General features: G+C 45.3%; 3 protein-coding genes across 4 annotated transcripts; 1 reads left to right on the forward strand and 2 right to left on the reverse strand.

Moving 5' to 3' along the window:
* Positions 1-33: 33 nt before the first annotated feature.
* Positions 34-6,021, reverse strand: LOC130189898 (zinc finger and BTB domain-containing protein 5). Its single transcript, XM_056408893.1, is given in 5 exon segments — positions 34-2,453; positions 2,455-3,437; positions 3,815-4,663; positions 4,928-5,141; positions 5,938-6,021. Coding segments are annotated over 4 exon segments (2,175 nt in total). The 5' UTR covers positions 5,138-5,141; positions 5,938-6,021; the 3' UTR covers positions 34-2,320.
* Positions 6,022-7,235: 1,214 nt separating this feature from the next.
* polr1e (RNA polymerase I subunit E) lies at positions 7,236-10,689 on the forward strand. The gene is made up of 11 exons (XM_056408895.1): positions 7,236-7,395; positions 7,753-7,856; positions 7,994-8,070; positions 8,160-8,301; positions 8,405-8,549; positions 8,657-8,767; positions 8,888-8,984; positions 9,065-9,195; positions 9,272-9,353; positions 9,810-9,941; positions 10,410-10,689. The coding sequence occupies exons 1-11, from the start codon at positions 7,332-7,334 to the stop codon at positions 10,573-10,575; spliced, it is 1,251 nt and encodes a 416-aa protein (XP_056264870.1). The 5' UTR covers positions 7,236-7,331; the 3' UTR covers positions 10,576-10,689.
* fbxo10 (F-box protein 10) lies at positions 10,624-16,519 on the reverse strand. Of its 2 annotated transcripts, none has more exons than XM_056408892.1 (10): positions 15,903-16,519; positions 14,927-15,754; positions 14,558-14,707; positions 14,257-14,393; positions 13,678-13,748; positions 13,386-13,538; positions 12,920-13,270; positions 12,524-12,834; positions 12,232-12,326; positions 10,624-11,646 (listed from the first exon to the last, which is right to left on the reverse strand). In XM_056408892.1, exons 1-10 carry the CDS (start codon positions 16,485-16,487, stop codon positions 11,469-11,471), a joined length of 2,859 nt encoding a protein of 952 aa, XP_056264867.1. In that variant the 5' UTR covers positions 16,488-16,519; the 3' UTR covers positions 10,624-11,468. The 2 variants fall into 2 exon arrangements, with proteins under 2 accessions (XP_056264867.1, XP_056264866.1); XM_056408891.1 differs by having other exon boundaries at positions 12,232-12,419.
* Positions 16,520-25,946: the final 9,427 nt, after the last annotated feature.

Below are 25,946 nucleotides of genomic sequence, written 5' to 3' on the forward strand. Positions count from 1 at the left end.
ATCTCCCCCCAAAAATATCGCCAGCAACAAAACTGAATTTCCTTGTTTTTAATTCAGTCTATACACCAACTGAACATCCTGTACAATCTTCAACAGCAGAGACACATGTCGTCGCCCTGTTGTTACATTATGTTAAGTATACAGAAACACACGGGAACACTCCAGATTTGGCATATTAACAAAAAGCCCAGCTTTTCAAGCTACAGGGCGTAAGGCAGTGACTTTCATAATCCAGACATTTTTCTGGATGCATTTGAACATTTTGGCATTTTCATACAGGAAGGGGGGTGAGGAAGTACAGCCAGTGCATTTTTCAGAGGTTCACGTGAATTATTTACAGCTTTTAGAAGAGAGCACCGTGATGGTCCTCCAGTTGGGAGGACTCTCCTTCTGCATTGCTCACGAGCACGATGACGACTTCACCGCCGGTTCCACGGCGTGAAGGTCACCAGGTCAAACCTGTGTGTGTGTGTGTTGGCTTATGGCTGCAGGGAGACACACACCGACGAGGAGACTCCCCTTCTAGAGATATACAAAAGAGGTCAGTAACAGTGTTATGACAAAAACAACGAGCAATAAGGTGCAGGACGAGCAACGGAGGCCGACAGCGCAGGAGACACGAGACAAGACTACAGAAAGGCAAACGTGTGCGTTCTTTTCTCCCTTCTCATGTCGGTTCACCTTAACGAGTCGACGACATGGACGCCGACTTCAGTGCATGTCTGCGTATCACCTGCTCGCAAAAAAACACCCCGCAACGACCGTCAGCTTAAAACCCCCCTCTCCCGTTGAGGTTGGATAATTACAATACTGCGGCGTTTTCACACAGCACAACAGTTATTTTTTTTACATTTTGTAAAGGAAAGAATGATTTGTTGAAGTGCTTCACTAAAAGGTGTGTAAGACGCATGTGTATAAAGCAGATTTCTAGTAGTCGCACACAATGTTTCTTTCTTGGAGTCGAACCGGACTATGAATGCGCTGTTTACCTTTCTAAAGCCCTTTTTTTCTTTTAGTTTTAAACGCGTGCTGAACCTCAGCAAATGCTTCAGTACTTCATGACCCTTTTAATAAGTACACAAACACACACAGGCTGTACACACAAGAACTCTCGGCCCACGCGTGTGGAGGGTCTGTGACACTCGTCCACCACAGCTGAGACTCTTGGGGACTCAGTCGCCAATAAGGAGGGAAGATGTCAGAATTGATACAATTGGAAAAAAATACAAATTACAATTGTGCCACATAACCCGCACAACATAAGGTGCATTTTACAGCGAGTAAATGGCCATTATTAATTTGTCTCAAAAAAGGTGCAGGACTAGAAATGGAGGGCCCAGTGAATGCAGCTTTTTTTCCTCCTCTAATTGCATCACTTCGGTAGTAAAAAAAGAATACAATTATTTTGTCCAGTCGACAATACACTAGATTCTCTGTCATCTTTCACGTTGTTGAACTGTCCACAATATCCGTCCCACCATTCTCCACGGGTCTTGTAGTACACCTCCTTTCCAGCGGCGGCGATCGCAGCAGCTCTTGACTTTCCACATCCGGGCGGGCCCTGCCAGACGATGGTTGAACTCGAATTTCACTGCACACCCTGTGTGTGTATGTGACAAATAAAACATCTTGAATCTTGAATCTTGAATCTTGATCGCCTTTTTGTTCCACAGCACCAAGGAGCACGCGGCCGTCGGCGGTTCTGAATCCTCGCAGGCGTCACATCCGTCTGTACGACTTGCACAGAACAAGGCACGGTCGACACGCAGGAGGACGCTCGGCTGAGGGCCGCCGCCGCTCGACGGTTTACAAATGTGCAGTCGAGCGGAACATTTGTACATATTTGTTCTTGGTGTTGGCGCTTGCACAGATGCCTTTTCTCACACGTACAAAGTTAATTACACAAACTGTAGACATGCAGCGTGAAAAGGGATCACCTCAACAGGTCTACATTTTACGCACCGTTAATAAAGACGACATAGAAAACAGTGTGGCAGCGCCAAAACAAAAAAACCTCATGACTGGCCCGAAGCGGTCGGATACCCTGCGGGGAATAAAGGCCGCATAGCTGTGGTTACCCTACCATGAATCCAGAGCGACACACGTGGCCCCGTTGCATCCCTGTGGTCCTACTACGATGAAAACACGTTCACAAATACTGATGCCACCTCAGCAGTATGTGGGTTTCTCAGGAGGAAAAAGATGACATTATCGTCCCTTTCTTTGGTCTGTCGTCTGGACGGAACAGCTGATCACAAGCTTCAGAAGACTCCGGATGTTTGGTGGTGAAGGGGACTTTGCGTCCAGCTCGTCACTGGTCCTACAGCAGGGCGTTGGACATGTTGCCGTTCTGCCAGCGCATGCAGGTGGTCTTGCAGTGCTTGTACAGATGGGAGGACTGGCTGAAGCGCTTGCCACACTTGAGACAAGCGTAGGGTTTCTCCCCCGTGTGCACGGATGTGTTTCTTGCAGTCGGTCAGCGTGAGGAAGGTCTTGCAGCAGATTTTGCATGCGTACTTGCGAGCGCCCTCGACCACCAGGACGTTGTGCTCCGACAGCGCCTTCTTGCACTTGGACAGGACGTCCGCCGAGGCGCGGGTCAGCTGCGGGGGGAGGGAGGCGGTTCTGCCACCGGTCATGTCGTAGCCACCGCTCTCGTTCAGCAGCAGGGGGCTCGCCAGGCTCGAGGAGGACGAGGCGGCGTCCTGGAGGAGCCCGACCACTCCGTCGTCCGCCCCCGCGCCGCCGTTCGTTTTCGGAGCGATGCGTCTGTAACCTGGGTATCCCAGGGCGGCGGCAGTCGCCGCCCCTGCCCGCCCCAGGGAGTGAAGGCCCAGACTGGAGCGCTGGAAGTCCAAACCGAAGGGATCTCCCCCTCCACGCCGCCCGCTGCCAATTCCGCCACCTCCTCTGGGGTTCCCCAAACTGTCGTGCAGGGGGCGGAGGAACAAAGACTCAGCTTGAAGGTTGTCTACGAAACCATTGCAACTCTCGCCACCGAGCGAACCCGACTGCAGAAGGGAGGACGAAGCCGAGCCGGACGGCCGACCAGCTTCCTGCCTGAGCAGGAAGTGGTGCGCCAAGGCGTCGCCGGTTGTCGTGTTGGGGAGGTCGTCTTCTCCAGCGTCCAACCCTGCCACGCCACTCCCGAAATCCTTGGGGCTGAGAAAGCTGGAGATGCTGAAACCGGGTTTGCCACCCAGCCCGCCGTTACAGCCGTAGCCTCCCCCAGCAACGCTGCTCTTGAGGAGCAGCTGGGAGCCGGGCGGGAGCAGGCAGTCGGAGCTCGGCTGGGGCTCCGAGGTGAAGCTGCGTTCGCTGCTCTCTGGGCTAAGCTCCGCCTTCTCCTCCTGGCCGCCGGGCCCGGCCTGCGTTGTCACGTCGCCGATTTCGTCCGCTGGTTCCGGCGAGGTCAGCGGCTCTCGTTTAACCACCACCTGCGTGAAGCAAAGGAGGAGTTTCGTGCTATTTATTTATTTTACTTACACAGCAGCTAAACTAAAGCAGGAGGGTTTGCTCGCAGATATCATTAAAACACATTCATAGTTTAAGAAAACTTCTGAGGAAGCTTCAAAATAATGTTTCACTTAAATATAAAAATAGATTAGGATTTACATTCAGTTTCTCTCTTATTCTTCACCCAAAACGTTCCGTTTTATCAGTAGTTCATTACAAAAAAAGTAAAAGAATAATTTGATTAAATCTTAAGAAAATAAAAATGTTAAGACTTTCAAAAGTGTTAATGTAAACAAATGTGATGACCAGATGTTGCTCGAGGCTTCAGAGTTCCAGACAACAATGACAACATCTTTACCCTCTGTTCCTGTTCTTCTGCCTCCTCCGCCCCTGATTTGATCTTCAACCCAGCTCTGTTGAGCGGGCGGTCCTGCTCCTCCATGTCCTCCTCTTTCCTCACGCCGCTCAGCATTCTCCCCGAGTCCCCCCCGACGCAGTGTCCGCTGTCCGACTGGCTGGGCATCTGAGGGTCATCCTGGGGCGCCCCTAGCAGGCCGGCAATGGCGCCGTCCTGTTTGGATTCGTCGCCCATTTTGCGGGAGTCTGGGGAGAGCAGCGCTCCCTCCTCCCGCTCCACCCCTTCGTCTCCCAGCGGGCCCGGGCCCGGGCCGGAGGGCCGCTGCCTCTGCCGGGGCCTCTCCTCCGACAGGCCCAGGGAAAGAGAGGGCTTGCGTTTTTGGAGACGTCGGATCGGGAAGGAGGCTCTCTGTTCCGCCACCCGACCACCGGCCGCGCTCCCGACGCCATCCTCCTCCAACCCGCCCAGAGCCGAGCTCACCAGGCTGAGCCCCAGCTGCTGCAGCAGGAAGGAGCGCTGCAGCGTGGACGCGGCGGCATTCGCTGCGAGGTTCGCGCTGGCTGCATGAGCGGGGTTCGCCGCTGAATCGGCGACCTGCTGTTGCGGCTGCCTGTGCCTCTGCTGCTCCTGCTGCGGGGGGAGGTGGTGGTGGTGGGCGGCGGGTCTGTCAGACAAGGGGGACATGGGCAGGGTGCATGTGGTCAGGTAGTGTTTGCAGGCCTTGACTACATTGTTGAAGTGCAGATGTGAGGCCGCGAGGAGGATATCCATCACGTTGCTCTCCCCCAGCATCAGCGTTGAGGTGTACATCATGTCCACTAAGGCGGCGAAGGCCTCAGCGGTCACCACCTGCAAGCACACAGGAAGTACATTGTTTGTTTCTCTCCCTCTTTCTCACACTTGCTCGCTCTCTCACTCTCATGATAATAATAATTCAAACTTATATAGCGCTTTTCTGAATACACAGACGCTTACTCTCACACCAAGGTTCTTCTGGAAAAACATCCCCATGGACATCAGATAGTGTCCTGCCCCCACTACCACTACCACCACCACCACGACTACCACTAATTACTGCTCTCTTTTACACGACCACTGTACTAAGACCCACACCTCGCTGTCCAGCTGGATCATGTTCATGCTCGAATCTCCCTCCGCGACCGTGAACAGGGCGCGGAAGTGCGTGCTGCAGGCGGCCAGCACCGAGCGGTGGGCCTTGAAGTGTCTGCTGCCCACCACGATGGCGCAGTCGCACAGCTGACCGTGGACGCGCTGGTAGTTGAGCTGCTGAAAGATCTGCTCGAAGTGGCCCGGGAAGTCCATGGCCCTGAGGGACGGAGGCAGGCAAAAATGTTAATGAGTTGATCCACGCAGTTTTGATAATTGTTTGAAAAAGAAGAAGAAGAAAAAAGGGGCCAAACATTTGCTGCCTCCAGACTTGCATCGGAGCATTTATTTCTCTATTTTCTTATATTTCACAGAATGTGATAAAACCATTATTTGGGATGTTTACCATTCTCAGATCAACTGATTATGAAATAATGAGTGTAAAAAGACAGGCTAAATGAGAGTATGTGTAGGATACGTGAAGGTGGGGTTAGAGAGACTTTTTACACAGACATCGATGTTTACCTGTGCCAGTTGTGTCTGTGATGATGACACTTGGAGACTACATGTTAACTGTGATGGGGTGAACAGGCTGCTGTTTACAATCCTTATGATGCTAATGCATCAAAAAACTGCACTACAGGAATGCACTCCTGCGATTTGTTTAGTTTACTTGTGTTTGTTGTGTTACTACTGGGCCCATCTGGATGTAGTTCATCACTGTGTATGCACAATGACGAGAACTGATCTTTGAATTTCAAAACATTCCGGTGAGATTGTTAACTGATGTGCACAAGAGACTTAAACTAACTCCTTATTACAAGATATTATCAATGAAATAACGTGGGGCTTTAGCCCGGGTAACGTTAATCAGGGCTGACGTGACGCGACGCAATTACAACACAGCAGCTACAGAAAGCTGTACATGTTTGCTGGCTAGCAAAGGTCACCGCGTGACCGTTACGCTAGTTAAGGGCACGCCGGTGAGACGAGAGAAAGAGAGACGGTAACATTACCTGGAATCCCCCGGAGCGTCGGTCACGAGAGGCCCTGACCAGTCAACGGACACGGCTAAAGTTAGCTGGCTTGTTGACCAGCGAGTTGCCTGCTAGCTCCGACAGAAGCGGTGCGTTAGCATCCGGTCTCCCGGCGGGACCGCTCGTTGGTGTCGAAGCAGCTCTCCGCCTCCATCGGTTGGAGCAGCAACAGCGAGTTACCGTGTCTGTCGGCGCGTCCCACGTCCCCCATGCGGTCCCACCACCTGACCCTTTACTCGCAATGAATGGTTTGGGCTGAGGGGGTTAGGGGACGGTGCGAAAGCCGCCAGTGGTGTGTACGCTCACGGCGACCGTTAGTCTCGAGCGGCTGGACCCATGAGTCGGACACGTGACCAGTCAGATAAACAACGTCACATAAGGCAGGCGCTGACTGTCCACCACTGCGCGGGTCAGACTCGGGTGTTATTTTTATTTTTTAAGAATTGAATCACACAGATGGGTATTTTCCAAACCAGACTCACAGGGTGGCGCTGTGCTCCACTTCCATGCACGTGACCTCGCCGAGTTGAAGGGGGTGACGTCACCCTATAATTTAACCCTGTGATAAACCTACTGCTTCTGTCTCTTTCTAACTTTCCTTATAATTGTTCGTTATCAAATAAGGTTTGGGTTAAATTAACAGGTATTTATTTTTATTTTTTCAATGGATACATTCCACATAGACCCGAACTAAGTCCAGTTCATGATATGTTTCACCCTTGTGTTGCCTTAGGGTCAATTTGACCCGAATCAATATTACACCCTCGTGTCGCCTTAGGATTAATTTGACCCCATTCAATGTTTAATGTCGGTGTTCTTTCGGTAGTCAACAAACAAACATGAAGTGCCTCACACTTAAAATTGGAAAACAATATTAATTCTAATAATTTTCTGGAGGTTTTAATTGCTGGCGTCAAATTGAACCCAAAGGGTAAAATATGTTAGTAAATATAAAGGTAACAGGAGGGTGAAACATTGAATCGGGTCAAAATGACCCTAAGGCGACAGGAGGGTTAAATATTTAATCGGGTCAAAATGACCCTAAGGCGACAGGAGGGTTAAGGAGATTATGATACAGTATTGGTAATATCTATATTGCCTCTCAACGGCTCAACCATGGAAGGCCGGAAGTGTCGTAAAACGCCTCTATTGGTGGCGGAAATGCACCGTTCACTGGATGCCATCCACCAAAAAAATTAAAAAGAAGAAGAAGAACGCATCTATTTCCGCACGATAGATGTTAAATAACTCAGCTTTTTGCGGCGTCGTTAACCTAAAAAAAAAGCTCCGTGACCTGACGCAAATCCGTTTAGGCGAAACCGGAAGTACAATGGAGTAATGCCTCTTGCGTCCTCCAACTCGTGACAACAACAATGGCTGCCTCCTGCTCGCTGGTGTGTTGCGAGGAGGAGAGTGATTCCGACAAAGCTGTTATTGGTGACTGTCTCACATTTGTACTTTTTTATATTTAGAATATTTAAGTAATTATAACGGTTGCAGTAAATGTTGGTTTGTGCTTAATGTTTCCTCTGCTTTAAACACACGTTTGTAATGCACACGTGGGTGCTCGCAACAGGGCTAACCGCTAACTAACTACTGATGTTTCTTGTTTTTTCCTCGTGAATGAAGTTAAATACAAAATAATAAACGTTCATAAGTTGTATTATATTGTTACTCCCAGCTTGCATTAATTCAACATTATGCTAACGTGTGTACACCATGTAGAATAAGATATTTGCTTTGTGGTGGTATGAAACCCAGATATCGATATTGTATGTTTGTCCTTCTCAACAGTCCGCTTTTCAAACGGCAGCGTCATAAATGCCGACAAACTGGATTTCACGATGTACAAGAACGCAGACGGGAAGAACCCCAGGAAAAAGAGACAGCGGATCATGGTGAGAAATACGATCCTGGTGCGGCTGTCACCCTCGGCACCGCATGCATGCATACACGCACACGCACACGCGGTTGCGCATCTCTGCTTGAAGTGCTTTTCGTGACCATGCTGCTGCGCATTGTTCCACGTGTCTAGGCTGCTGAATCTGACAGACTGGCCTACGTTGGAAATAACTTCGGAAAGGGGTCATTGAAATGCAACAACCTTTGCAAGTAGGTCGGCACATATTATTGATCCTGTTTCGTTTGTGGTGTTAGTTACCACTGTGATGAGAAGCAACATGTCTGCTGTTTGGTTGCAGATACTATGTGGGCGTGCTAAACAGGCAGACAATGCAAATGGAGGTGCACTTGGCTCAGCTCTTCAACATGCAACCTATCATACCCGGGGAGGACACTGAGATTCCAACGCCCCAGGACCCTACCCTGACCAACAAAGACAAGGTGCCATGATCATGTCCAGACATTTCCCACAGTTGGGACTCGAATGAGAATGAACTCAGTGTTAACGTCTTAATCTCTTTTCTTTCTTTTTTTAATCCCTAAGGTCGATTCTTTGATTGAGGCGTTCGGCACCAACAAGCAGAAGAGAGCTCTTAAGTCCCGCAGGCTGAATCAGGTGAGCAGCGACACACTGCATCAAGCGGTGTCCAAGGCTGCCAACACTGTGATCAACCAGAAGGGTCTGGAAGGTAAGCAGCTCCATGGAGTCAATAGTCTATAATTCGAAAGGGGGTTGAGCTTAACTGGAATACAGAGCTCATGTTTGTCATTTTGTTCATCCGTCTTTTTTTCTTAGCTCTCCAACAGGAAGTTGCTGAGACAGAGGCCCAGGAAGATATGGCTCTCCACCTGCCCCCCTGCAATGCAGCCGCCGACAGACCTGAGAACGTCTACTTATTTGACGACAGTATCCTTCATATTCCTCTTTTGTGTGTCAACGAGGGCATGCAAGAACTGCAGATGGGTGGAAAAGATATCGTAGTATGGGCAAATACTTGTTTGTTTTTGCCTTAAATTATATCTGCAGTCCTGAGTCCAGTGGAGTTTGAGGCTTTGGAGCAGGCTGGCTCCAAGATGGCAACACTCACCTCTGAGGAGATGAAGAAGATGAGAGATGACGGAGGGTAGGGCTACAAATGGGCGCACGCTTACCGAGACATTTCATTAGTTTCCTTGCATTCTAATTTTGTCTTTTTCTATTCAGGTCCTTGTGTGTGTTGAAGCACCTGGAGAACATGCCGACCGTGGGTGAAGCCAGAGACCGAGTGTTGCGCTGCACCTTTTACCTGTCGATGCTTTTCAAGCTGGCACGGCAGAAATTCATCACCAACAAGTGTGAGTTGTTTTGGTCTTCATTTTCTGCCTTCTGGAGGAGCGCAGGCTAACTGTGATTTTGTGATTACACCAACAGTTGGGCAGGATGAAGGCTGCCCTCGCATCATTCAGAGCAAACTGCTCAGCACCTTCACCATGGAGACTTTCAACAACGGCTGGTAAGACTGAACCGTGGTTGGATTAAATCTGCAACTTCATATTTTTTGACTTGGGACTAAATATGGTCTGATTTTTAGAATATTGTTGTGCTCCAGGTTTCAACGGCTGCATATCAGTGAACATACCAAGACTGTTCTATTATTTCCTGTTCCCCACCTAATCTTTATATCCACATTACTGCTAATTATTCATAAGAAATCACATGTAAATGTTTTGTCAAAGCACCAGTCTTCAACCGTACAATATGTTCTCGATATTGAGGCATTTAGCAAAATTAGATTTTCATCACATTGCCCCGTCCAATAGACCCCCATGAGCAAACGCCCAAATATACAGCAGAAAAGGCATGTTAACAGTCTGGTTTTAAAATGTTAAAAAACCACTATGGGAGACTACGTCCATCCAGATGTAGGTCGTACAAATGTAATTGTTTTTTTCCCTCCTCGTTTCTTCAGTGTCCGGAACATAGTATCGACGTCAATGCGTGCCAAATTAGCAACTTACGCCCTGACCCTGCTGCTGCACATGAGTTACATGACTGCCGACCTCACGTTACTCCACCGCGACCTAGGAATCACAGAGGCCAGGTAAGAATAGTAATGTGTGTCCTGTTTCTTTGTGTAAACAGAATATTCCGTTTGGATATTCCAAATGAGGTCTTATTCCACGAATAGAGCATTTTCCGATGAAGACCTGTGGGATACTAATCTGGTTTGAGGAGCATTCTTTGGACAAACAGTACTATTAGTGGAATATATATTTTCATTAGACATGCGAAGTCTTTTGGAATAAGGCCAACAACCAGAATATTTAGTTCTTGAAGCGTAGCGTGTTGCCGTTTCACAAGTGCATTAAGTGACAATAAGGAACACTTAATGGTGTTGACCCATCTGCATGTATTGATGTAAATAACTTGTCTTTCTTCTTATGATTAATAATCACACATCAAGCTGTGAATTGTCTAATTCTTGTTGACAAATAACCATAAAACACTGTAGAAGAGGTGCATTGTTAACTCAGCATTCAGTAGCTGACTGCTTGGTTTCTTTCTACAGGATGATGGAAATAGCAAAGTCAATGGGACTGACTCTAATAAAACTGGGCCGGGGGAAGGTCAACAAGGATGGGCCGCAAGACGCAAACCGGGAGGCCGCTCTGGTTCTTCCTTTGGTCAAATACAAAGTGTTCTCGGAGAGGCGGAAGCGGAAGAAAATGCTCTGAAATGTCGCTGAGAACCGAGTGGGGAAGGAGGACTAAGAATGAGCAAAGTCACAAACGAGAACTGTTTATTTATGTGTTGTGTAGGCAAATAAAGTGGTGAACGTTTGAGTCGTACATGATGTCGCTACTTATTGCTCACTGTGCAAGGTACAAAGAGCGGGGAGAAAGGGGGAGCGAAATGAGCACATGCTATAGATGACGGCGCAGATGGTAAAAACAGAGGCACATTTGAAGAAAGCACATATTGCACACAGTATATATTTTCCCCCAAACACAGGAGGAGAAAAACAACCTGCAGACTCCCCAGAAAATGGCTCGGTGCAAGAAGCAGAAGCATTTCTGCAAAAAGAGGCCTATTTTCTCCATATACACCTCACACTCCTTCTCTAGCTTACAATCATCCAACAAGGCACAGCTTTGTGTCAGCTGGCATCTCTGAAGCCCGAGACTCCTGATTTGTAAAAATGTGAGCTTCCCAACCAGCGAGTCCCAGAAGCGACCTTGACTGAACCAACTGAGTAAAGCAGGTCTGCACGTGAATATGAATATCTTGAATGTAAAAAGCAACGATTAAGTTGAAGCTCCGCTATGGAAAGAGGTGGTCTCAGATGTCGGCGGTGCTTAAACGCTTCGTCAGTCCACGTTTTGTTGGGTGCACTGGCAATTTGATTTAAAAAAAAATTACAAAAGTATTTTTCAGATTTACAGAATGGAATCGCCCCTTTTTAGTGGTTAAACTCTGAGCAGCCTCTTCTTTGACTGACTAGGCCTCCGACAATCACGTTCAGGAGGTCTTCTGAGGAAGGTGGTCAGCGCGCTTCAAATGTTCAAACACACCGGTTCAAAAGTGAGGAGCCGATGACCCTTTGTCGTACGGACTGGTTGACGAGCGCTCACAAGATGGAGCAGAACATGCTGCCGCTGTGGCAGCCGCTTTCCACAGTGGCGCTGATCCTAGTGGTCATGGAAACCCCGACTCTGGAGGGATACTGGGACGAGGACAGGCCAGAAGGGGAAATGGCCACCGGACGAGGCGGCGGGTTTTCCAAAACCCAGGGAGGAGCAGGACAGCTACGAAATCCAGAAAGATGCAGTGAGAGGGAAATACGATGTTCTTCAGACAGAAATAAATCATAAAATAATCAGTAACCAGTGCAGATGTTCATGTTTTTGGTTACTTGTGGGCAGTAGAAACATTGACATACCACCTTTTTTAAATGATAGAGAGAACGAGGGTGCTGTAATTTAACACATTGTTTCAGTCCTTTTTGTAAAATTTCGCAAAATGTTAATCATCAGTTTGTATTTATTTATAAATAAATATAAGGAAACATTGTTTATCGGGAAGACTATTTAACATTTAGCTTTTAGTCACTGTAAATTCAGAATTGAATAATGATTTGCCCGAAACACACGCAAACCTGTGAGTACCTGAGCACTCGTCTTCCGGATGCTTCCTGTGTGTCTTCAGAAAACGCCTCTATAAGAGCGGCGAGTGAATTAAAGCCGTCACGCTCGTTATGAAGCTCCGTAAAGCCGAGGAGAACTGACGATTCTCACCACTATGATGACAGATGTTCTATAGCGGCATGAGTGCCGACAGTAAAGACACGGAGAGTCTGAATCTCCAGCTCTTCTTGTCAGTTGCCTAGTTACCTGTTATTATGCCTTAGAACACTGTTGTTGCGCAACACACAGCTCTCATTGCCAGCATCCACATGTAGCAGCGCCTTTTTGCTTTCCGGGTGGCCCTGGAACAAGAGATTGTCATGGATGACCCCTTTCACTGGCCCGAGCACAGCTACGCCGCAGCCCTGTGCCGGTTGGATGCGGTTGCGCAATACCTAAAAAACAGAATATGAGAAAGTTATAAAAAATGTACATGGTGATATGGGTTTGTACTGTAAAGGAAAACATTAACTGTTTTCAAGCCTCGGGTTGGTCTCACCTTGATGTTGGCGCTGCCCGACACCTGGACCCCGTAACCGCGGTTCCCAACGACGTCGTTCTCCACGATCTGCCCGCTGCCACAGAAACTGACGCCATGACCGCTGTTTTTATAGACGCCGTTGCCACGGAGCTCCACGCGGCAGTCTTTCTCCACAGTGACGCCACCGCGCCCGTTTCCAAGGACGCAGTTCGTAACCAGCCGGGTCAGCTGGCTGCTCTGCAGCACGGCGACGCCGGTGCCGCGGTTGCTGTTCACGAGGTTGGCGAAGACGTTCAGGGGCTCGCTGCTCTTCACGTACAGACCCACCGCTACGGAGCGAGAGAAAGAGATGTCAGGGAACATGAGCGACAGGAAGCGAGCGACACGTCTAGGACTCGACGGTCCTGCCAGTACCTCCGTTGAAGCTCATGCAGTTGCTCTCCACCAGCGCCACGCTGATGGAACGGCGGGCCGAGTGGCGTTCGTCCTCGCTGTCCAGATCGCTCTCCCATGCGAACAGCTCCCCCTCCTCATTCAGGTTCTCCTGCCCCTCCCTTCCTTCTCCCTCTGCGTCCCTTCTCTCTCCGCTGCCCGCCTCGCCGCCAACTCCCTCCTGTCCGGGCCAGTTCCCTTCCCGGGCCTCCGCGTTGTCTGGGTCTTTCCTGCAGAACACCGCCAGTCCATACATGTAGTTGTGGGTGATGTAGTTCCCCAGGAGCTGCGGGAGGCTGGACGACATCACCCACACGCCGCAGCCCTTGTTGCCTGAGGAAAACAAAACGGAGAGGAGAAATTAAAGTGCTGGTATCGACGAGATCGAAGGTGAGCCGTTTAACGTCTCGCTGGACGGACGACGCTGCCGTCGCCAGGTATTACGCACAATAGACGCGATTTCCCTCAATTAGTCCGCGTCCTCTCTCTCCCACCACGACACCGTCGGAGTAACCGTAACAGATGTGGTTGTTCCTCAGGACGGGGTCACCGCCTCTGCGGATGTCCACGCCTCCCCACTGGTTCTCTTTGATCACATTATCTGCAATTGAAATGTATTTATATGTGAGAAGAAGTCCACAGTGTGGGGGTTCTTGCTCCCAGATGGTGCTTTTCCTTTCTGTAAGTGGCGCCAAAAATGAAGAAGCCACGTGTCATCCTTTGTGTGGATATGTTATCACCTGTTATCATCCCTCTGCCGTTCTCGTTTATAGCGATGCCCGCCGCCTGGCCCTGGAAGATGTGGTTCCCGCTAAGAGAGAAAGGGGAGGAAACGAGCGGGGCAGCAGGGGTTCAGACGTTATGGAGCTCCTTGGGCCCAGAGAATCAACAACACCACACCTCCACCCTTAAACGCTCGGCCATGTATAGCAGCTGCACTGCAGCAGTCACAGTGGTCGTGAAATTCCTCAAGCCAGGCAACACGACAAGTTGTAAGAACACAATAACAACTTAAGGCAGCAATAATCAGAAAGGAAATTATAGTAGATTAGGTTATTATTTTAGGTATTTAAGGTCTTTGGGTATTATTATTTTACTTTTAATGTAAATGTTGTTTTCAAAGTCTAAGTGTTTTTGTGATAATTGATCATGCTGTACTGCATTTTATGTATTTGTATTGTATTGTAATGTTTTTTTGCCTGGACCCCAGGAAGAATAGTCTCCACTACGGTGTAGACTAATGGGGATCCTTCATAAACTAAAATAAACAATAACATCCAAGCGATGGTGTGCAATTCAGACATCGAGTCCCCACCTACCTGACCACAGGGTTCCCGCTGAAGAGAATGTACACGCCCGCCTCCTTGTTGTTATAGATCTGGTTGCTGCGGATTGAACCTTTTCCATTGCCAAGGACAACGACCCCCGAACGCAAACCGCTATGGATTTTGTTGCACTGTGGAGTGAAAGGCAGAATGATCATGAAAGACATGGCAGTCCTGGAATGACCTCAAAATAATCCATAAATCTATATAACAGAGTTTATTAAGCAGTATTTTGTCAAATGTGGGTAATGTTCCTTTCTCGCTCGACCGCAATAGGAAGTGGAGTGGCAATTACCACAATGATGGGGTTGGCCCCCTTTCTGATGTCCAGCCCCGCCTCCCCATTCGAGTGGATGTTGTTTTCCGCGATGAGGCCCTGAGCGGAGAGGCGCAGGAACACGCCCGACGCCCGGCACTCGCACACCTCGTTTCTCAGCATCACCACCTGAAGGAGGTGGGAGAGGAGTTCAAGTATCACTCGGAACTGGAAGCCGCTGCTTAATTAGTGATGATGATCTGAGATACTTCCTGAACTTGATACTTTATTAAAAAAGGTGTGCGTCTTATAAAAATCGTTGATCAAATGAGGTTTAAATGTATTGCGTTACAACGTACAATCAAGAGACACTTAATACGTCTGAAGGATTATATTACTGGTATTTACTGTGGAGTTCTGGATGCAGCGGACGGCATAGTTCAGCCTACGGAAAACATTGCCCTCCAGTCGGGCTTGCCCGTAATTAGACAAATGCACGCCGCCTTTCCCCTCCCGGAAGAGGCAACGTCTGAGGATACAGCCGAGGGTGGAGGCCTCCAACATCTGAGCCTCTGGGTCCCTGTCGAGCTCCTGCTGGAAGGTGAGGGGCACGGGGGTCGCAGATGGCGGATCCGGGGAGGAGGCCAGTGGCAGGGAGCCATCGGGTTGGGGCTTGAGCAAATGGGAAAGGCCATGATGGTCATAAGAGATTTTATAATCCAGTGTCACTGGTTTTTTGCCGTTGTTGGTTCCTCTTGCATCCCGGCTCTCCTCCTCTCCCTCGCTGCAGTCTCCATCACTCCAGCCGTCTTCGATCACTGTGCCCTGACACATCGCATCCACCCCAGTCCTCCTCTGCCAGTCTTCGATACTCACATGCTCTTTTTTTACATTAGCGCTGGGAGTTTGGTGCCCGCCAGTGGAGCCCGCCTGAGGGCCTCTGGGCGGGCTATTGTTCCAAGACACACCGCATGACGGGAACGTCCTGGCCAGAGCAGCCAAGTGTTTACAAGCCCAGTTCCTCTCCGACACCGGGGGACCCTCGATGGTCACGGAGGCCGTGTCACTTCCCGAGAAGTCGCAGCTGTCCAGCAGACTGAGTACGACGCCCAGAAAGTGGGCGGAGCTGCCCTGTGAGAAGGAGCAGAAGCGAGCCTGGCAGGTTCCCGGGCCGCGGATTTGCAACTGGGCCCCCTCAAAGTTGCAGTTATCTATTTGGACGTGACCCCATGACGCCTAGAGCGGAGCAGGAAGAGAAAGGTGACTGGAGTGAGACACATTCAGCAAAAAAGAAACAAAACACCAGACATGATTTTATAGACTATACAAAGTTATTTAGAACACACATAATCTGTACAATGAAAACACCACGACACGCTGCTACCTTGTAGACCACGGTGGAGAACCAGGGTGGCATGAAGACCAGGTTACACAGGCGGGCAGTAGGGCACTGCTGCTCCATACACACCAGGAGGGCCACCTCGCCCAACTGGCCCAGCCCAACCAGCTCCACAGGCACCTTTAGCGCCACCTCGGCGTGCTCCTCATACACCCCCGGGTGAAGAACTACACGATCATATGGCCCCACCGCCCCAAGGGCCCCACGTAGGGTCTCAAACTCGCACCCGGGCCCCACGTGCCAAACCCTGCGATCCTTCCGACGACGGAAGAAGAGGAGGCAGGCGGAGGACTGGAGCTCCGGCACATTCTGAGTCCAGGTGCGTGTGCACAGGGCGTGCTGCTTCAGGGCCTCCCTCCAGGACGGGGGCTCCTCGTGGGGCTGACTAGGCCAGTTGGGGTGTCGGCACTCGGGACAGTCCAGGCAGAGTTGTCTCCAGCGGGTGTTGTCCAGGGAGAGGATGAGCTCCCGCCAGGCGAGGCACACCTGGCAACAGCGGCCCAAGTCAGGGAGCGGAAGGTAGGCCAAGATGACCCTCCACAGCTCCACAGGGAGGCTGCCCACCTCCATGGCGGCAGAGGCTGGAGGAGAGCACCGCGGCGGGGGGGGGGGGGGGGGGGGACCTGGAAACACACAAACAAACGCGCGCACGCACTTGCAGTTAAGGCAACCCGTTACACAACAACAATCCACATTTGAGCTCGCTAATGATCACATAATCAATCCCGCAGTGGCCCCCTGGTTCGTGGTGTCACGAGCTAAACGGTGTTCACGGCAGGAAAAACAACACGCAGCGACCGAGACGTGACGGAAAGGACGCCGTGAAGTCTGAGACGTTCACGGTGTTATTCTTATTAAACGTTACACCGCTAATGATTCCACGTCGGCCTGCGACAGTAGCCCATGTTTTAAGTTTGCGACGATAAATGACGGTTAGCTAGCGAGGGAAGTTCACATTTACCTAACGTTAGTTATCGCCACAACCCGAACTAAACGCAGCAAAACATCGCTTCCGTCCAAACATTTGTATATTATTTTATTTTATTTTTTACCTTTTACCAGATGGCCATAGTTAGACGAATCAACACATGTCTGTTGAATATTCAGTGCAGCTATGTGTCCAGAGTTGACGTTACACGTTTATCCTCTCGCCGCTTCCAGAGTTCATAACAAGCCGCCGATGCGTGCAGATGTGCCATCGACGGGGAGTTTCCGACGGAAGCTTGCAGTTTACGGCAGGAGCCCGTGAAACAAACAAGAGAGCTGTCTCCATCTTCCGCTTCCCAAAAGTGGGCGTTGCCCTTATGGAGGGAGGCTGCTGTGAACGTCGTTATTAATCCCTGTGTGGACATACAGCGGAAGGCAGGTAACCTCTTCTTGCCTCCCACGTCTTTGCCACCAGCCTCTCTGACATACCCAAGTAAAGTGAAAATTAATGTCTCTCATAATACTCATTTTACACATTATAGTCTAAATGTCCCTATTCTTTTAATTTCTTCGATAATGTAGGTCCTCAACTTGCAGAAAACAATTCACTCAGCCCAACAATTGAAACGAATAAACCTTGAGCCCTGTCTCTGACATCGAGGCCTATTTCTTGTCATCACATTGTAACAACATGAGTCACACTTATGTGCTGCCCCCCCCCCCCTCCCCATATGGCCTACAGTTGTTGATTTCCTTCAAAGCAAATATATTTGAATGTGAAATGCAATGTTTATACATCTAGAACACATTTTAGAGAAAGGTTTCAATGTAAAATGCAAACGCAATCACATCTAGAAAAAAAGTTTATTTCAAATCTGATTCTTAATAATCACCATTATCGAAACCCTTCGGAAGACACATGGCTGCAGTTGATTTGGAGCGTGATCTTGTATTTTGCAAACTTTAAAATGGTTTATTCCACCTCCTCCTCTTCCAGGAGGGCTTTGGCAAGGCTCTGAAGGACTGCAGTAATCCAGCTGGTGCACGCTTTCACAACTCAGTGGTGTCCATTGACTATAACGACTGAACCCAGTATTATTATTATTTTTTACTTAGAGCTGTAGCCCAAATGTGTGATTTTGTCTGACTAGATTTTGAAGGTCTTTCAATAGGTGTTTTTGTTTTTGTTGTTGTTTTTACTTCAAACCAACAGAGCAGTAAGATAAAAGTACTTTATATGAGTACTTTGTAAAACTATTCACAGATGTCCCAACTTTTCACCATAAAACAATCGCTCATTGAAACTTAGCAGTTTCATATTTTGTTAACTACAAACTAGAATTTCAAGCCAGACTTAATATCCTCCTTTATCCAACTCCCGTTCTATAATAGGATTGATTGATTTCTTACAGTGTTGACAGGAAATGTTCCCTTTTTGTCCCCAGAGGAAATGTCAGAGAAACACAGACTCTATTTTTCTAAAGGTCGATGTTGCCTAAATGATGCACATTTACAAACTTTCATAGTAAGCTGAACATGTTAATGTATTTTTACCAGGATTCAACCTCAGAGCACTGATGGCATATGACTTTATGATTCAATCTGTTTCTCTCATTGATATCGAACATATGTAGGTTTTAGAAATGGTCGAATTCAGTTGAGTTACTTTTAAATATATAACAAAATATATTGTGCCAGAGTTTAATGAAAGATTGCAACTGAGGAAAACTAAAAAACAACAAAATAAAATGAAAATGTAAACATATAAGATCAATATAATAACAAATATTAAGTACAAAATGAATAATACGGACACCAGTGCATAATAGGATTAAGAGTTAGGTAAATAAATTAACCAGGAACTGCAAGGAATGCAGTTACAGCTACATTTTTTAATTTATATATAATATATATATATATACAGTATATATATATTATCAAAATATATATATATAATATAAAATAATATAATATATATATATGATATATTATATATATAGATATATACAGGACTGTCTCAGAAAATTAGAATATTGTGATAAAGTTCTTTATTTTCTGTAATGCAATTAAAAACAAAATGTCATGCATTCTGGATTCATTACAAATCAACTGAAATATTGCAAGCCTTTTATTCTTTTAATATTTAATAATTTTTTAATTGCATTACAGAAAATAAAGAACTTTATCACAATATATTATTTATAATATATATATTATTTGACTTTCATGGTGTGCAACTAATGTCCAGTAGGTGGTGGTGTCCTCCCACTGAGGATTCACTCCGACCTGCCGTCACACTGTAAAACAGCACTGGTTGAGAAGAGACAAAATCACAGATTTAAAGGGTAATGTAGATTCCAATCAAAAAGTATTTATTTCAAAGGTTTATTCAAATAAAACACCCAAAATGTCATCATTATAGTTGAAGCAACTTTGTTTAAAACAATAGAGCCAAGCTTAATTTTTGTATGCATCATGAATTACATTTAAAGATAGAACAATGTGACGCCAGCCAACATTTTAAAAGGCAAATACTGTATTTGTATTTATGTCTTTCAACGGTATTGCGGTATTAACTGTTGTGGTAAACTATGACTTGAGAGATTGACAGATCCTGTCACAATTTGTTCACAATCATTGTCTTAATATTTTAGGTGAAAACATGTTTGTTTGCTCTTTTTTTGAAGACATTGGCATACACAACTTTTATTATTCAGTATATCTCCTGTAAACCATCTCTACTGAAACAGACAAACAAGGCTGATAGGTAGAAGAACAGCAAGGCTGTCCTGCAATCCGCACGTACACTCTCTCACACTCATTGAATGTTTATGTAACTCTGTAATGATTCCTTCTGTACACATGACATCTTTTACTTCTGTCCATCTGGGAAAGGGATCCTCCTCTGTTGCTCTCCTGAAGTTTCTTCCCTCTTTTCCCAGTGCAAGGTTTTTTTCTATTTCTTGGGAGTTTTTCCTGATCCGATGTGAGAACCTGGGACAGGGATGTCTATTCAATTCAATTCAGTTTATTTGTATAGCCCAATTTCCCAAATTACAAATTTGTCTCGGAGTGCTTTATCATCTGTAAATATAGACATACCTGTCCCAAAACCTCACATCGGATCTGGAAAAACTCCCAAATAACCCTTCATGGGGAAAAAAGGGAAGAAACCTTCAGGAGAGCAACAGAGGAGGATCCCTCTCCAAGATGGACAGGTGCAATAGATGTCATATGTACAGAAGGACAGATTTGGAGTTCGTCTATGTGTACAGATTGTAAAGTCCTCGGAGGCAAATTTGGAATTTGCTATTTACAATACAATGTAATATACCAATCTACTACTTATATTGGGCAATAACTTTTAAGCAAAAAAAGAAGTTTGAATATGATACTTTTGAAATACAAGACATTTAATATTAAGTATAAAAAAAAGAAATACAAGACATCCAATTTCGAATATATTGCTCAGAATATAGATTTGTGTCACAATGCTGTTTCTTCTCGCTTGCTGACATGGAAATATAAAAGCTGGCTAAACAACCTTCTGAGCATCACAGCAGTCACATGCCTCTTTACCACAGAGACAGACGCTTTGAACTTCAATGGCAATGAAACTCTCCTCGTCAGAGCCAAATCTGTAAAGCTGTTTTCTTCAAGTGGTTGCCTGACAGTAAAGATAATATCTACATATGTTCACACACATACTGATAATGTGCAGGTGACTATTGATCATTCTATGATCACAATGAACATACCTATTTATGTATTATTTATTTTGTTATATATTTAAGAATGAAGTAAAAACACAACATGACTAAGAACATGCGATGACATAAGTATCATAAATAAATCCAATAGCAGCATTTTCGTTCATGGAAAAAAACTAGGGCTGTGAAACGATTAAAAATTTTAATCGGGTTAATCACAGGTTTCTGTGGATTAATCATGATTAATCACATATTACCGATATTCTCGGTATATTTTGTGAGAACATAGAGATTTATGACAAAAGACGGATATATACATTTATACATTCTTCTATACAATGGTGCTGCAACTCAGCAGTTATTTAGCAGTTTTCTTCCATATGGAACATTAATACATCTTCATCCTAAACAGAATGTTTAACCCTCCTGTTACCTTTCGGGTCAATTTGACCCCATTCAATGTTTAATGTCGGTGTTCTTTGTGGTCAATTTGACCCCAGGCTGTTTTTCACTGTCAAACATATAAGAAATATAAACTTTTATTTTTATTTAAAGGGCTATTTAGGTAGTCAACAAACAAACATAAAGTACCTCACACTTAAACTTGGGAAGCAATATTAATTCTAATAATTTTCTGGAGGTTTTAATTGCTGGGGTCAAATTGACCCCGAGGGTAAAATATGTTAGTAAATGTAAAGGTAACAGGAGGGTTAAACAGAACATTTTCTCTTGTTTGTCAACCATTAACTCCACCATGACACAATCTAAAGGCCTCTAGTCTTCCTCTAGCAGCTGCTGAGGCAAACTGACTGTGTGGGTTTTCTTCATGAACTGGGCCGTGATGAAAGGGACGGCGGGGACACCGCTGCAAAGCTGAAACCTCACCGACACGGACAGGTGGACAGATTGACAAGTGACTTTTTTTTTGCTCGGTCCCGATGCGCGCGCACGGAGCTCTGTGGCGCGCCAGACGGAGATCGATAAGTGTTAACGCAACGCGAAGAGACAGAAATGACATGCTGCTGTGGCGATACGATCAACAACAGACGTTTAGTTTAATCAAAGAACAAAGACGTGCTATAGAGAACATGTCAGGGGGCGGGCCAATCTCTTTAATGTCATGCGATCTACCGACACTACGCCGCGATCGACTGGCAGGTCGCGATCGACGTGTTGAGACCCTGATCTACAGGAAGTAAAAGTCGTAACAAGGTTTCCGGAGGTGAACCTGCGGAAGGATCATTACCGATGAACAGACCGTCTGCATGAGAGCGGACAGAGTTCAGATTGAAGTGGTGGATTGGAAGCTCATTTTGCAAGTGACTTTTTTTTCGTCCCGACGACCAACAACAGACGGATTGGAAGCTCATTCTGCGCATGCGTTAAATGCGTAAAAAAAAAAAACTAGTTAAACCTGAAATTGGATTAACTGAGTTAACGCGTTATTTTTCACAGCACTAAAAAATATATATATATTATTATTATTGAATAACGATTACAAAGCGGTATTTGAAGGAAAGGGACTTTAGAGTATGTCACCACAGTAGTTCCCCTTACTCCGCTTAAAATAAAAACCCACTTCCCCAAAGGGCCAAAGAAGAGAGAAGCATAAAGAAATAGAGGAACATCTCAAATTTCAATATCGTCTTAACGTCATTATCTTTTGCCCCTCAGCAGGATTTTGATCTTGCGCAAAATTATAAATTGCTGAATTAAAAAAAAAAACATTCATAATTTTTTTTAATTCAACACCATGGCGTGCGATACTTTAGAATTATTATTTCAAACATGTCTTTATTTCATGATTTAAGTTCCATGATTGAGACTGGGGCCTGTAACAGGTTTGTGGCTGTCACCAGTAGGTTTCTCCCCCAGGCATCAAGGATTAGCAAACAGGACGGATATTTGGTAATATCTTTAATTAAAGGGTGCAGACTATGGCTCCACTCTCTCGCTCCTCAGTCCCTACTGCTCCGTCTACTGACAGACGCACACACATACAGATGCACACACACACACACACACACACACACACACACACACACACACACACACACACACACACACACACACACACACACACACACACACACACACACACAGACAACCAATTAGACACCGTTCCCTGAACCCCCCCCACCACCCCTCCACCCACTCTGCAGCCGAGCCTAACCACACCCCGCTGCCACAGGGCCTTTGAGAGAATTCAATATCTGGACAGAAACCTGGCAGATTCCAACCAACTTAATATCCCTCAGCTCAGCCCTCCCTTTACAAGCATGTTGGAGAACTCCAGTGGCCCTGCAGGTATGAGAGGTGTCTTTAGGATTTTAGTGCAACTAGGAGCTGCTCTTATCAATGCTCTGCATGTCTACATGACAAAATAAGTGTAAAAAAAGTGAAAATACACATGTACTTTGTTCTAAATCGAACAAAAAAAAGAAAGAAAAGAAAAGAAAAACGTGGTCAATAAATGGGCTATTCAAATGTGATTTAGTTTTTGTTACAGGGTCTTTTTTCTCATTCTATTATCATTTACGTGTCCTTGGGCTCTAATAGTATATATATATTGATCAGATCCCTCCATGTCTGTCTTTGTGATTTGTATGTTCGACACATTTTCAATGATGTAGTTCTAAAGTTTCTTCCAGGAAGATAGTACTTGAAGTTATTTCAAGTGCTAGTTAGTTATGAATCTTAGTTGCATTATGTTATTGGACATTTTGTAATTTCAGGCTGCCAGGCCAGGGACTGCAAGTGAAAATTAAACAAATAAATAAATACGTTAATTGGGAAATTTACATTGAGTATTTATTCTGAATGATGAACTCCCAGAAAATTGATCAAAAACATGCATGACGCATTTAAGCATTTAGTGCCATGGCTTGTGGTGCATCTTATCTACCATTTCAAACATGCTTTAATTTCCAACATTTTGTTATGATTTGGACGGGGGCTTTTGCTTCATTAATGTTGAGATAGTAGCTGTCGACTCTTGTTTTACAACAACACTCCTCTTAGCCAGTTAAACGATTCTGCACATATCTTTCCCTGATCAGAGACAAAGCATGTTAATACAATGAATAACTGCCAATAAACAAAAAAAGCCAGAGTCCATTAACATGTGACACTAAGGTGATCAAATCCTCTTGTGTCGAAGTAGAAATACAGTATGTGCCTCAGACTGTGCAAATCTTTTGCTTTAAACGAACATAAAGATTTCACACTCTTTTTGTTCGTACGCGGCCCTTTCTCATGCAAATCTTTTCATACATTCACATTCACAACAATGCAGTGAAGATTGACTTCACTCTGTCGCTTTCCTCTCAAGCACTCAGAGCATGCAGGCAAATCTCTCACCCATCCTTTTAAGGAGTTGCACTGCAGGATCAAAGACAGGTCAGAGATATCAGAAACAGCAACATTCCTCCGAAGACGTCATAATATTACACCAGCCCAATTAAGACATAAGTTCCCACCTCGGGAGGGTGTCTAGTGTTTTGCCAGAACGAAGGAACAGTTGAACTTTGGCCCCACGGCGTATATAATCTCAATATATCTGCAGTGGGAGCTGGCAGGGTTCTCCTGTGGGCTTTTTTTCCTGGCTCACACCATGATCCCTCGGACTGAGACCTGAGGTCACAAAAGGTCAGAGTGGGACGGGAATATCTGGACAGAAAACAGATGAAGCGTATTGCTGATTGCTAAATGCATGTCACAAACTATGGAGGACTTAAAATGACGTAAGTATAAATAAATAAATAAATAAATCCATGAATAAATACAAGAATACATAAATAAATGCTTGAATAAATGTATAAATAAATAAATAAATAAATGCTTAAATAAATGTATAAATAAATAATTAAATACAGGAATGAATAAATATAAGTTATAACTCAACAGGACATCATTAAATAAATATATTTCTACATTTCTGTATTTCTTCATTTATTTATATCTCTATTTATGTGTCCACACGTATTTCTTTAATTATTTATGTGTGACATTTATGTGTCCTTGTAAGCAAATGAGCTGGGGCGGTCTGAACCTCTGTCTAAAGCATGATTGGTCACAGGAGTGAAATGCACCTGGTGTGTTATGCTCTATTACTTCTGCCTGGTACATGTTCAGACCTCCCCAGTTCATTTGGATATAAGGACACGTAAATGTCACACATAAATAAATGAAGAAATACGTGTGGACACATAAATAGAGATATAAATAAATGAAGAAATACAGAAATGTAGAAATATATTTATTTAATGATGTCCTGTTGAGTTATAACTTATATGTATTCATTCCTTCCTGGATTTAATTATTTATTTAATTATTTATTTATACATTTATTAAAGCATTTATTTATTTATGTATTTATTAATTAATTTATACATTTATTTAAGCATTTATTTATTTATTCTAGTATTTATTCATGCATTTATTTATTTATACTTAAGTCATTTTAAGTCCTCCATAACAAACAGGCACTTGGCAAGACATGTTGGCAGTCAGTTTAGGCTGCGAAATTCGTTGTGATGTAAGTACTCCCTCCTTCACGTATTCCATGGATCTGAAGACAAAAGAAGGGTTCGGGAGTGGATTAAATGAGGTTCTCCACTGCAGGACACAATTATCATTTATTGGTGGTTATTTAGATTCACAGGAGCTATTATCATGCTCTTTATATACATTTTCTTTTTGAGAATTTTGTATGATTTATTTGCTCAAGTAACTAGTAGCAAACTTGGGTTACATTTTGAGATATTGTCTTTAGAAAAAGGCTTTTCGTATTAAAACCGCTGCAGGAGAGTTCAAACAAGTGTATTCATCTACTCCTCCTCACTTAAATTCAGCTACTGGTCAAGTTAGCAGGACGGTACTAAATGAGACATTATGAAACTGTATTTTCGAACAAAACAAATAATAAAGGTATATGCAGAATTAGATCATTGGTCACATACATTCTGCTTCTTTTCAGCTACATTTAAACTTGTTTTCAATTTGACAAGAGTTGAATTCTCTCAATGCTAAGGAGAGATGCTTCCTTTCTTGTCTCCTTTGGCATAGGCTACACGGGACCATCCTTCACTGAAGGAAAGAAGATAATGGGTGTAATGTTTGGATATTCATACATGTATGACCATTTCTGGCCTTATTGTCCAGATTGTGTATGTTTACCTCATGACAACAACACAAATATTTTCCTCATTAATGTGCAGCCCTTTACAGACGTTTTGAATTGAAACAGCTGACTATTAGTTTGAGAAGCCATCACTATTGTAGAGTGCTCCTTCGTTCACGTCAACATGCTCCATGGTGGTCGGCAGTGTGCTTGGTCACAAGTTGATCTGGTGGTTCTCTGCCTTTCGTGGTGACCAGTGACCGCAGTGCA

Source organism: Pseudoliparis swirei, chromosome 24 (genome assembly GCF_029220125.1).
Source record: "Pseudoliparis swirei isolate HS2019 ecotype Mariana Trench chromosome 24, NWPU_hadal_v1, whole genome shotgun sequence".
Lineage (NCBI taxonomy): Eukaryota > Metazoa > Chordata > Actinopteri > Perciformes > Liparidae > Pseudoliparis > Pseudoliparis swirei.

What these genes read in the sequence shown, in the direction of transcription:
- polr1e (XM_056408895.1), top strand. Translation starts at nt 7,332, where the DNA reads ATGGCTGCCTCCTGCTCGCTGGTGTGTTGCGAGGAGGAGAGTGATTCC. An exon ending in CGTCTACTTATTTGACGACA is followed by an intron (nt 8,768 to 8,887) that starts GTATCCTTCATA and finishes TTATATCTGCAG; the next exon opens with TCCTGAGTCCAGTGGAGTTT. An exon ending in CTAGGAATCACAGAGGCCAG is followed by an intron (nt 9,942 to 10,409) that starts GTAAGAATAGTA and finishes TTCTTTCTACAG; the next exon opens with GATGATGGAAATAGCAAAGT.
- fbxo10 (XM_056408891.1), bottom strand. Translation starts at nt 16,487, where the DNA reads ATGGAGGTGGGCAGCCTCCCTGTGGAGCTGTGGAGGGTCATCTTGGCC. An exon ending in TGAGGGAAATCGCGTCTATT is followed by an intron (nt 13,271 to 13,385) that starts GTGCGTAATACC and finishes TGTTTTCCTCAG; the next exon opens with GCAACAAGGGCTGCGGCGTG. An exon ending in CTGCATGAGCTTCAACGGAG is followed by an intron (nt 12,835 to 12,919) that starts GTACTGGCAGGA and finishes CTCGCTCCGTAG; the next exon opens with CGGTGGGTCTGTACGTGAAG.